Source organism: Ictalurus furcatus, chromosome 9 (assembly GCF_023375685.1).
Source record: "Ictalurus furcatus strain D&B chromosome 9, Billie_1.0, whole genome shotgun sequence".
Lineage (NCBI taxonomy): Eukaryota > Metazoa > Chordata > Actinopteri > Siluriformes > Ictaluridae > Ictalurus > Ictalurus furcatus.
In genome coordinates, this window is record NC_071263.1 from 10,306,692 (window position 1) to 10,320,432 (window position 13,741).

At 38.9% G+C, this 13,741-nt stretch overlaps 1 protein-coding gene across 1 annotated transcript in view; it reads right to left on the reverse strand.

Annotated features, from left to right (window-relative positions):
* The window catches only part of adam12b (ADAM metallopeptidase domain 12b), a 175,725-nt gene that overhangs the window by 67,942 nt on the left and 94,042 nt on the right, over positions 1-13,741 (reverse strand). The window contains exons 6-9 of the mRNA XM_053633490.1: positions 9,416-9,602; positions 3,830-3,895; positions 2,859-2,930; positions 138-307 (exon numbers count right to left, since the gene is read on the reverse strand). Coding sequence (XP_053489465.1) covers positions 138-307; positions 2,859-2,930; positions 3,830-3,895; positions 9,416-9,602 — 495 coding nt within the window. The remainder of the gene's footprint in view (positions 1-137; positions 308-2,858; positions 2,931-3,829; positions 3,896-9,415; positions 9,603-13,741) is intronic.

The window sequence follows — 13,741 nt, forward strand, 5'->3', positions numbered from 1 at the left end:
AATTTTATAATAAAGTATGTACACTATGCATGTATGATGCACATATGTGTGTGTGTCGCATGATGAGTACGAAACTCTCTGTACGGTACTGACATATAGGTGGCACAGATGTGTTTTTATGATTGGTGTAAGTGTACCTGATAAGCTGAGCATTGTCATGAGGTCTGAGAGGTAGCAGTTTGAGTTTTCTCCAGTCTAGAAACTCGTGCAGTGTGGTAAATGGGTCCTGTGTCACTGAACATTTATCAGAGTCGCTCCAAACCTCCAGCCCCACCAGTGCTACCCTGATATTTAGAACCCTGTAAAACTGAAACACACACAAACTTCCAGTATGTACATTTTGCCGTGTTCAAAAGATGATTTTCTGGCTCCCCATTCAGATTACGTAAATTACCTGCATGTAGTTCTCAGCTTCGTGCACAACTCTCACACAACTCTCTAAGTAGCACTTAAGTTCCTAAAATTGGTTTCACTCTGCCCACGTTTTAAATTTTTTTCTACATTCTTCTGAATGTCCATGGAATAAAATTAAATATCAGCTGCCATGAGTGTAAGTTCTGCCATCATTTACACATTTGACACATTTACACATTTACACATAGTCACATTTGACTATGTATATGAAGCAATGTGATAACATGAAATTAAAAATGGCCTTATATTGCCATGGGCATTGTTTCGACTGAGGACAGCTGGCATTTGCTGCTATTGTCAGGCAACTGTTTGACGGCATACACAACGACGCTTCGCCTTTGCGCGTTTGCTAAGAGGAGGCTAATGGTTCAGAGGCAGGAATTTGGCCAATAGATGCTGCAGGCCTTTTATAATTGACCAATTGGTGTGCGAGAAGGTGGGAATTACAGAGAAGCCTTAAAACAATGCAAACATGCTCTCACATGATGCAGTATTAGAGCACAAACACATCATAATGAAATTAAAGCAGAATCCAAAACATTTTCTCAAATGTAGAAATCCCGGCTGGATGCCTTTTTTAAGGTCCGAAAAAGAGGACATGTCCGGGAAAAAGAGGACGTGTGGTCACCCTAGTCCAACTTCAGTATTAAAACTGCATTAGCCATGTTTGGTCAGAATTAGTCACAATTACATCTGCAAACATAGTAAGTAAGTAGAGAATGACAACATCTGAATGATTTGATTTTTGTACTCCTCAAGCCTAAACCTCATTCCTACCCTTGTACACAAAGCTCGGCCCCCAGAACCTAGCGGCTCGAGTTCAAATAGCGTTAGCATGTTCAGCTATTCAGGAGCTTGACAGCCAAGTTATAACACTATAAATGCATGAAATTCGGCTCATGCAGATTTATAAGAACAGTCAAGAGCGCCTTCGCTGTCCTGTTTTTCTTTCATAATGAGCTCTCATGAGCTTTTTTAGCTCTAGTGTTAGCATTGTTAGATGCACATTTGGCCATTTAACTGCTTGAAAGCAAGTTATAACACTATAAACACGTGGAATTCAGCTCATAATGATTTATAAGAATGGTCAAGTGTATTGTCACTGTCCTGTTTTTCTGTGTAATGAGCTCTCATGAGCTTTTAAGCTCTGGTGTTAGCATTGTTAGCATTAGCTGCACAGGAGTTTAATCTAGATTTACTGTGTTTCATGTTGTTAAGTTTGTTCGAAGCGCAACATGTTTTTTTTTGCTCACAGTAGAGTTATCTGGCTACACAGGGTTTTAAAATTGATTTGCATTTTAATGAGGGAAATATGTATTTGTCCCCTCTGCAAAACATGACTTAGTACTTGGTGGCAAAAAAAAGTCCTGGGAGCCAGAAATCTTTCTGATTGAGAGGGGGTCAAATACTTATTTCCCTCATTAAAATGCAAATCAATTTATAACATTTTTGACATGCGTTTTTCTGGATTTTCTTGTTGTTATTCTGTCTCTCACTGTTCAAATAAATCTACCATTAAAATTATAGACTGATCATTTCTTTGTCAGTGGGCAAACATACAAAATCAGCAGGGGATCAAATACTTTTTTCCCTCACTGTAGGCCCTGCCTTAAATAATAATAATTAAAAAAAAACAAAAAAAAAACCCCCAAATATATATATATATATATATATATATATATATATATATATATATATATTTGTTCTGCATACTTTCCAGGTTATTTGTACTAGTGAGACATTTTAAACGTGACTGTTTCACTTTTAAATCCTCACTACACACACTTATCTCTGAATACACAAGCACATCCGTCTACACACCAAGCCAAGCGGTTCATCTACACGGCAATCTAAAAATATTCTGTCTCCTATCTACACTATATGACCAAAAGTATGTGGACACCTGCCCATCACACCCATATAGTATGTGCCCAATCCAACACTATGGGCATTAAGATGAAGTTACTGTTATAATAACCTCCACTCTTTTGGGAAGGCTTTCCACTAGATTTTGAAGCGTGGCTGTGGGGATTTGAGCTCATTCACCAACAAGAGCATTATTGAGGTCAGGCACTGATGTCAAGTGAGAAGATCTGGGGTGCAGTTGGCATTCCAATTTATCCCAAAGCTGTACAGTGGGGTTGAGGTCAGGACTCAAGTTCTTCCACACCAACCTTGGCAAACCATGTCTACCTGAAACTTGCTTTGTGCACAAGGGCATTGTCATACTGGAACAAGTTTGGGTCTCTTAGTTCCAGTGAAGGGAAAATGCAATACTACAGGACACAAAGACATTCTATACAATTGTGTGATTACAACACTGTGGTAACAGTTGTCAAAGGTTGACATATGTGTGTAATGGTCAGGTGTCCTCATATTGTATATTAGGCCATATAGTGTATATCTGCAAGTCAGCTATTTGTTTCCTGTGATGTACATCATACCTTGTCCACATAATTAGCAATCTCTGCCATCCTCTGCTTCACCTTCTCTACATCTTTTCCATGTTTATGATACTGGAGAAAGAGAGAGGGATGCATCAATACTTCGATAGAAGCATCATGACATCATGAGAAAACCCCAGAACATGCTTTTGCTTTTCAGGTTAACTGAATGAACGGATCAATAGAAACATTTAAAAATTGTTCAGGGAAAAAAAAATCCTAACTATATTAGCAATTAGTTCATTTTGGTTTTTTCTTCCATAAAATCATATGCAAGAAAAAGTAAAAAAGGGGTAAAAATCTTGTTATTCAATTTCATCTTGATTATTGACTGTCTAAATCTACATTTTTCCTCAGCTTACACACAACTTTACAAACAAGTGAAAGTGTACATGTGTAGAAAGAAGATCTGTAATACTGTCATGAGAAATACTCTGAGGAGGAAATAAAAAAAGGCACAATTTAAATAATAATAATGTACAATTCAAATAATTGCTTCAGTTGCTCAGTAGGAAAGTCATCAAAAGTTTTTAATAAGCATATATAAGAATTGTTTTTCAATTACTGTTAAAGTAAATGTTAATATTGAAAGCAGGAACACTTCTCCCTCTCTCTCTCTTACACACACACACACACACACACACACACACACACACACACACACACACACACACACTGTTGATAATCATCATTTCCTTTACAGCTGATGGCCATTTTTGACCAGCACTCTACTTCCTGTTTCCTGCCTGGCCACTAGGAAATGTTATTCCACTTCCTGTGTAAACCCCCACTCTGACCTGATTTTGGAGCAAGCCAAAACAACAACTAGACCTTCACTGTGTTCCGTGTTATGGCCTGTAAATCCATGGCCTATCCTTTAACCCTAGATGGGTTATGGGCTCAAACACCCTGGCAACGGGTGACTGCCATCTGTTGTCCACGGACATTACGGCTAACCTGGAAAAACATACCTCCCTGTTGTCTGCCACAATAATGAGCTCCACATATTTGGTGGTCTTCTGTGCATCTCTTTTATGCTGCAAGAGAGAAAACGTGAAAAGAGACGGTTAGTTAAACACGTTACTCTTTGTACACATCATGTTTCCAAAAAACGAGAAAAAAACCCCAAATACTTTTGGCAAAAAGTCAGTGGGATGTTTGTTTTCTTTCTCAAGGTGTTAAACCTACTTGTGCACCAGTCAACTACAAATTAAATAAAATGAATAGCCGAGACATGAAATCCATTTGTCCTGGAATTCCTGGGCTACTAATTTGTCCACCCCTGCATACAAGCTAAATGAAGACATATGGCAGTTTATACCATGTAAATAATACAGGATGTGAATGATTTGCTTTAGTGTTCAATGTACTGCCATAGATTTAAGCATGGCTTAAGCACCAGAGTATAGGATTTCAGCATCAGGATGCACTGTTATAAAGAACATGCTATAATGCAGTGGTTCCCAACCTTTTTTACTTGACGTAAACTCGAGCCTGTTATGGGCTTTTTTTTTAATGTTACAAGTGTGCTGAAGGCCGTCTCAGACAGGTACGTAGTGCTGAAGGGTAGAATAACTCTTGTAGCTGCGTGTTTGGCCAGTCTGGGTGCAACAGCGTGTCCTTTGACAGTCCAAAAGTTTTTGTATCCGTTCTCTTGGAAATATTTCTTTGACACAGAATTGGCTTGAAGGTCAGCAAGCTCATCTTTACAGCCGAGATATTCCATGTCCTCGAGACTGTAAAAGTAAGGGTCCATCACCCACGATTCCTTTGATAAGTATTTGTCAACATCAGCAAAACAGGATTTAATTTCCTCCCGAAGCACATTCATGTGCCGGGTATACTCAGTGCGTAAAGGTGCAGGCACAATGCCACCAAACTGTTTCATCAGCAGTTGAAATTGTTGTAGCTCCACTTTTGACATTTTCCCAACTCTGTACTCTACAGTTTCCACACAAAAGCGTCGAGAGCATCTTTGCACTCCATGACGTTTGATTCAGGACCCTGCATCTGCTTGTTTGTCTCACTGTAGTGAGTGAATGTATCTGCTAGGTATGCTGTTTTGATCCAAAATGCATCAGTCAGCTGTTCGCACAGCGCTCGATTGTGATCTTGCAAGAATTCCTTTATTTTTTTTGCTGCAGTTCCATAAAAAACACAAGCACTTGTCCACGCAACAACCAGCATACCTCAGTGTGTAACAGCAGTGTTTGATGCGCTTCATCCTCACACAGCTGGGTAAACAGTCTCTTGTTAGTAAGGAGAGCCTTAATGAAGTTTCCAACTTCAACAACAGTTGTCAGGGTGATACTAAGGTCTTCCAAAAGTTTTTTTACTGGGCAATGCTTGGCTTCATGCTGTCATTAGCTAGCTTCTCGTCACAAATGACGCATTCTGCCTGAGTTCTGTCCTGTCCTTCAATAAAACCGAAGTTAAGATAACTCTCGAGATATAGCCTTACTTTCCTTTTTGATTTAGAGTCATCAGCACTTTTATGTTTCTTAGACATGTGGTTTCATTCATAATAGTGATGCTCAGACTGCAGGAAAAATGAGCTGCTAGCTAAAACTGACTGAGCACGGTCAATCATGTGCACAAATCTTTTTTCGGGGAATTGCCGAGGAATAATTTTTGCGGAATTAAGTTTCTCTGCCTTTATTATTCTTTTTTTTTTGATTGGCCTTTGCATTGCAAGCATATGATTTTTAAAAACATTTTAAAATGTATTCATTTTACAATTAAATTATAGTGGAACATTTTATGCATGTTTGACCTTAAAGCAAATGAGATCACGCACCCCCTCTGTGAACCTGGACCCACAGGTGGGGAACCACTGCTATAATGCACCGTGAAAAGACTTGAAAGTGAATGTGCTTGGAATGTTAAAGGAGCATTCTGGACATAAAACTAATTTAATTGAATATAGTATTTATCATGGTATGTAGTATTCTGTTGCACAGTATTGTATCGTATAGTGTCAGAATTATAACAGAATTCATAATTTTGTATCATTTTCCTGTTTTCACTCAACAGTGTAGAATAATTTCAATACCCAGCACCCATACATCCAGTTAGAAAGCACTGCACCCCATTCACGCCTGGAGCGTCCCTTTAAAAGACCCTGTAATGTACTACCATTACCACATTTCCAGTACTGGCATTGTACTTATTTCCATATTTATATGTATTAATTGCTACAACAAAAAAATAACAAACACAGATCTCCGTATTTGTGGCAATACCGCTCTAAAAAAATCTCATCCACCAGCCACAGCCATAAACTCTACTATAGACTGTTATCTTGCCTCATCATGCCATCATTTTAAGGTGGCACAGGGTAACATTAACAGTAGTAATGGCTTCCATATGAAACAGTCTTGCTCCCTACCAAGTGAAAACTCTTCTACTTTCACAACCAGAGTTGGATGTTAGTACAAAGTAACGCGTTACTGTAATCTTTTTACGTTTTCTGATAATGCAATAATGTAATGCGTTACATTTGAAATTTATGTAATTTGATTACAGTTACTGATGTCAACAAAATTCCCTTACTTGCATTACTAATTTATTCTTAAGAAAACAATATATTTTTTATTTTTTTATTTTATAAGTGTTATGCATTTTTAAAATAAATCACGTTTTGCCCCGAAGATTTTATCTTTAACCCCAAATAATTCTCCACTTGGAGTGGTTTGTCACTACATAACTGAACATCAGAAAAAGAAGACTGCCTGTAACGTTATATCTTCAGTGAACAGAGGCGAGGCCAATCAGACAGGGTTTACAGGAAAATATGTGGAAACACTTGTGTCTTATTGGCTGACAGCTCTCAATTCTGCCAAACGCTAGCTCACACAATCAGTGTGAGGAAAAATGGATATACATAAAAAAAATTCAGTAAAGGGGTTGAAAATGAAACACTAACATCCTCTGATGCTGAGCAGGAAAACAAAGAGTGTAAATGTCTATATGGCTTCCAGTTTATTTTAACATGATATGAGCAGAGCATAAGGGAAGATAATGTACTTTGCAACCCATACAACGATAGCTTAGTTGTGCCTCCCCTTGTCTAGCGACAACAAACGAGCCTAGTTAGAAAAGTTATATATTTTCTCGGTCTGGTAGTCCTACACACAGTGACAACACCCGAGGCATGTTTTATGATAAATCCAACTTTTTCTGATCATGTCATACATTGGCACATGCTAAAATTACTGAAAGAAATATGTTTCACTTAGTAGTGTATTTTTGTAGGTTTGATAGGTTTTGAAAGTAACGTGAAAGTAATTAGTAATCTGATGACTTTTTACATGCAGTAATCAGATTACAGTTTTAAAGTAGTAATTAGTATTACAGTGAGGGAAAAAAGTATTTGATCCCCTGCTGATTTTGTACGTTTGCCCACTGACAAAGAAATTATCATTCTATAATTTTAATGGTAGATTTATTTGAACAGTGAGAGACAGAATAACAACAAAAAAAATCCAGAAAAACACGTCAAAAATGTTATAAATTGATTTGCATTTTAATGAGGGAAATATGTATTTGACCCCTCTGCAAAACATGACTTAGTACTTGGTGGCAAAACCCTTGTTGGCAATCACAGAGGTCAGACGTTTCTTGTAGTTGGCCACCAGGTTTGGACACATCTCAGGAGAGATTTTGTCCCACTCCTCTTTGCAGATTTTCTCCAAGTCATTAAGGTTTCGAGGCTGACGTTTGGCAACTCAAACCTTCAGTTCCCTCCACAGATTTTCTATGGGATTAAGGTCTGGAGACTGGCTAGGCCACTCCAGGACCTTAATGTGCTTCTTCTTGAACCACTCCTTTGTTGACTTGGCCGTGTGTTTTGGGTCATTGTCATGCTGGAATACCCATCCACGACCCATTTTCAATGCCCTGGCTGAGGGAAGGAGGTTCTCACCCAAGATTTGACGGTACATGGCCCCGTCCATCGTCCCTTTGATGCGGTGAAGTTGTCCTGTCCCCTTAGCAGAAAAACACCCCCAAAGCATAATGTTTCCACCTCCATGTTTGACGGTGGGGATGGTGTTCTTGGGGTCATAGGCAGCATTCCTCCTCCTCCAAACACGGAGAGTTGAGTTGATGCCAAAGAGCTCCATTTTGGTCTCATCTGACCACAACACTTTCACCCAGTTGTCCTCTGAATCATTCAGATGTTCACTGGCAAACTTCAGACGGGCATGTATATGTGCTTTCTTGAGCAGGGGGACCTTGCGGGCGCTGCAGGATTTCAGTCCTTCACGGTGTACTGTGTTACCAATTGTTTTCTTGGTGACTATGGTCCCAGCTGCCTTGAGATCATTGACAAGATCCTCCCGTGTAGTTCTGGGCTGATTCCTCACTGTTCTCATGATCATTGCAACTCCACGAGGTGAGATCTTGCATGGAGCCCCAGGCCGAGGGAGATTGACAGTTCTTTTGTGTTTCTTCCATTTGCGAATAATCGCACCAACTGTTGTCACCTTCTCACCGAGCTGCTTGGCAATGGTCTTGTAGCCCATTCCAGACTTGTGTAGGTCTACAATCTTGTCCCTGACATCCTTGGAGAGCTCTTTGATCTTGGCCATGGTGGAGAGTTTAGAATCTGATTGATTGATTGCTTCTGTGGACAGGTGTCTTTTATACAGGTAACAAGCTGAGATTAGGAGCACTCCCTTTAAGAGTGTGCTCCTAATCTCAGCTCGTTACCTGGGAGCCAGAAATCTTTCTGATTGAGAGGGAGTCAAATACTTATTTCCCTCATTAAAATGCAAATCAATTTATAACATTTTTGACATGCGTTTTTCTGGATTTTCTTGTTGTTATTCTGTCTCTCACTGTTCAAATAAATCTACCATTAAAATTATAGACTGTCATTTCTTTGTCAGTGGGCAAACGTACAAAATCAGCAGGGGATCAAATACTTTTTTCCCTCACTGTATGTGTAATGTATCGTGTTGCCTTCTTGAGCATCAGTGAATGTTTGCACCTTTTGTAATAGTTGTGTACAAGTCCCTCAGTTATACTCAGTGTGAAAAGATGGATCTCTACATCATATAGTCACTGTTGGAAAGGGGTCAAATATGTGAAAAGTAAAGAATGTGCAAGACCTGGAGGATTTTTCTGAAGAACAGTGGGCAGTTTAACTGCTCAGGAGAAACAAGGGACTCATGAACAACTATCACAAAACATAAAAACAGATGTCGATGATCCAGGTAATGACACACAGTATTAAGAATCTGGAGTATGTAAAATTTTAACAAGTTCATACTGTGTAAATTCAGTTATTGTTGTATAGTCTTGTGGACTTAATGTAAACATCTGTTATGTGAAATAGCTTATTCAGGGCAGAACTAAATAAACAACAGAAACAAAATGCAATTGTTTTATGCTACCTCTTTTTTTTAATTATTAACATTTTGCAGATTCTGCAAGGCGTATTTAAACTTATGTACTGTACTTATTTTCATAATTAATAATTGCTGGTGAAAGATTTGGAGAGAATTTATGTTATAGATGAAACAGATGGAAAAAAAAGAGAGAATTCTTCTGACCCTGGTGTTGAAGGACTGTAACAGTTCCCGGACATTCCCTTGGTTGATGGTGGACATGTTGTGCCCATGACCACAGGTTCCAGAAGGGAATCGTAAATGTTCTCCTCTGTAAAATAAGTGTGTACCGTTCTCTTGCACAAAAGCAGGCTCCACCATGAACAGCTCATTTGTAAGTAAGATGAACCCCCTGTGGATCAAGCATACATTAAACAATATTAAGAAATAAAGGCTAATATAACAATGCTGACCTTATGTTGTAATCACACTTATATGGAGATTTTGGTACAAAATAGGATCTCACAGGGACCACAGATAACCCAGACGTGGAACATTCATATATATATATATATATATATATATATATATATATATATATATATATATATATATATATATATATATATGAGGAAGCAATGAAAAAGTACTGAGGTTGATGGAATCTGAGGGTTTCTGACATTTAACATTACTGCTATTTTTGCCACTTATATATCATTTTTATTTGTGATTGGAATTCACCTCCTGGGACATTTAAACCGCACTGCACATTTAAAAGCCATAAACTTGCTTATAAAATATATGACATAACATTCAGTGTTTTAAGAGATTTCAGCTACTTATTAAACTGTAACATTATATCACCTTTAACTGGGATTGATGAGTCTGTCGATGTACATTCTGCAAAGATGGTTGACATGACAGAAGAACAAAATGAGATCACTCATCAACTCAGTTCAAATACTATCCATGCAAATATATGGATAATATTTCATGTGGAAATTGAAAGCAGAAATTTCCAGCACGGAGGCAGACCAAATATATTGGCTAACCGGCAAACAGACCATTGAACAATTAGTCTTTTTCTTCTCTGTTGGAACATGTGGGTGGATGTGGAAAGAATTGTGGTGAGTTTCATATTGCTGTCCTTCCCAGTATCCCCACACCCCATTACTCATCTGGGAAGCTTAAACAGGGCAAAACATTTAGAGTTCCACAACGTTTGCGTAAGCATTTTTAACAAAGATCACAGACAAATCCACTTCAATACCCATGAATCAGCAAACTAATGAGTAGAAAAATGTGGCCAACAGAAAGGAATGTTAAAAAGGCTATGCATAAGTGATCAATGTAATGCTGTATATGCTGAACTCATTTAGTGTGAAGAAACACAGAAAGCTGAAATGTTCATAATTAAAGTTTTGCTATGTATGTGAGCACAACATTTTAGAAGGTTGCTACTCTACTGTGCATAGAAGACACTAGAAATGCTTTCCACACACTAAGGAGTTATGGATGTAAAGATTTCCATAAACAATGTATCTAGATGCCATAGACATGTTCCAAAAGGCAAGAATCTGGCTCTCCTGTTGGTTTCTTGAAGGATCCTTAGCTTCCTAAATGTGAAGAGATCCTCAAGTGTTCCCCCAGAGGAAATACATAATGGAACTTAATTGTGTAAGGAATAACACATGACAAAATTGTGCACTTTGTTTCTGGCCGCATCCCACTACTCCTCTCCTTGATTATTTTCCTATAACAGCACAAGTGTTTTAAGTGTTTTATTTCTCTTATACCACAGCAATTTGCTAATGATTACAATTTTTAGTTTATCAATGAAATACAATTGCTATGTATAATCATTTATACAGTATCTCACAAAAGTGAGTACACCCCTCACATTTTTGTGAATATTTGAGTATATCTATTCATGTGACAACACTGAAGAAATGACACTTTGCTACAATGTAAAGTAGTGAGTGTACAGCTTGTATAACAGTGTAAATTTGCTGTCCCCTCAAAATAACTCAACACACAGCCATTAATGTCTAAACCGCTGGCAACAAAAGTGAGTACACCCCTAAATGAAAATGTCCAAATTGGGCCCAAAGTGTCAATATTTTGTGTGGCCACCACTGTTTTCCAACACTGCCTTAACCCTCTTGGGCATGGAGTTCACCAGAGCTTCACAGGTTGCCACTGGAGTCCTCTTCCACTCCTCCCTGATGACATTACGGAGCTGGTGGATGTTAGAGACCTTGTTCTCCTCCACCTTCCATTTGAGGATGCCCCACAGATGCTCAATAGGGCTTAGGTCTGGAGACATGCTTGGCCAGTCCATCACCTTCACCCTCAGCTTCTTTAGCAAGGCAGTGGTCATCTTGGAAGTGTGTTTGGGGTCGTTATCATGCTGGAATACTGCCTTGTGGGCCAATCTCCGAAGGGAGGGGATCATGCTCTGCTTCATTATGTCACAGTACATGTTGGCATTCATGGTTCCCTCAGTGAACTGTAACTCCCCAGTGCTGGCAGCACTCATGCAGCCCCAGACCATGACACTCCCACCACCATGCTTGACTGTAGGCAAGACACACTTGTCTTTGTACTCCTCACCTGGTTGCCGCGCACACGCTTGACACCATATGAACCAAATAAGTTTATCTTGGTCTTATCAGACCACAGGACATGGTTACAGTAATCCATGTCCTTAGTCTGCCTGTCTTCAGCAAACTGTTTGCGGGCTTTCTTGTGCATCATCTTTAGAAGAGGCTTCCTTCTGGGACGACAGCCATGCAGACCAATTTGATGCAGTGTGCGGCGTATGGTCTGACCACTGACAGGCTGACCCCCCACCCCTTCAACCTCTGCAGCAATGCTGGAAGCACTCATATGTCTATTTCCCAAAGACAACCTCTGGATATGACACTGAGCATGTGCACTCAACTTCTTTGGTCGACCATGGCGAGGCCTGTTCTGAGTGGAAACTGTCCTGTTAAACCGCTGTATGGGCTTGGCCACCATGCTGCAGCTCAGTGTCAGGGTCTTGGCAATCTTCTTATAACCTAGGTCATCTTTATGTAGAGCAACAATTCTTTTTTTCAGATCCTCAGAGAGTTCTTTGCCATGAGTGACTTCCAGTGACCAGTATGAGGGAGTGTGAGAGTGATGACACCAAATTTAACACACTTGCTCCCCATTCACACCTGAGACCTTGTAACACTAAGAAGTCACATGACACTGGGGAAGGAAAATGGCTAATTGGGCCCAATTTGGACATTTTCATTTAGGGGTGTACTCACTTTTGTTGCCAGCGGTTTAGACATTAATGGCTGTGTGTTGAGTTATTTTGAGGGGACAGCAAATTTACACTGTTACACAAGCTGTACACTCACTACTTCACATTGTAGCAAAGTGTCATTTCTTCAGTGTTGTCACATGAAAAGATATAATCAAATATTTACAAAAATGTGAGGGGTGTACTCACTTTTGTGAGATACTGTAGCTACAGTTAAGGCTGTGGAAGGTCTGCAAGTTAGTTCCTGTTATTACTTACAGTATGTTATAATCACTATAAACAGTCATTCCATCACCATTTTTTCCCTCTCTCTTAAAGTTAATGAGACAAAAAAAACAAAACAAAACCACAACTTGTAATATTACCGAGAATCCGTAGTGGAAAACTTACTGACAGTTGCAAAAGCGCTGACATATCCTTCAAAGACTCCTTCTATAAATGTTAAATAAATGCCTTCTTGCAGAAATCTTTACCATATCAAATATTATATGTTTTTCCTATATTAAATTATTTAAAATAATATCATAATAAATGAAATAAGATACATTTAAAAAAAAATCTGTCCTTTATTAGACTTATGTAGCACATTTGCCTAGTAAAATGCTATTTCAACAAGATTGTTCTCTAATACATTCACTTCCTTCATCTTCAGTAACTGCTTTCTCCTATTCAGGGTAGCAGGGGAAGCCAATCCCCGGGAACACTGGGTGCAAGTCGGGAACAGAACCTGGATCATTCATCAAATCGAACATTTTGTGCAAGTCCTTAATTTTTATCTTGGACCATAATCTTTAAACTTGGAAAACGTGCTTTACAAAGTCCAGCGTTTACATTTATTGACCTAAGATATCTATGAATTTTCTGGGTTTTAGTGGAAATATTTGAACAATATGTTTCTTTATTATTAAGTACTGTCTTTTAGAGGTTAAAGTTTCATGGATGGCCTTCACACCACAGAAAATGACTGCAACCACTAAAATCCTGAACCACAAGCGTTCTGCCAGCCTTAAACCTCATCAGAACACAGTGTATGAAGTGTGGCCTTCACATCCGTCTTCATGGAGATTTCAGACTCGGGCGGTTTTGGACCTGGTGAGCTTTCATTAAAAAGGTTTGTCTAATAACAGAGAAATGTCCTTGGAGAGTGAGCTTTGTCACCAAATAACTCTTGAGGCTTGTATTTAATGTTTACTTTTTTTCAGCCGGTCAGCCTTTTATGGCAAATTTACAACAACCAAATGTCCCTTGGTAATTAC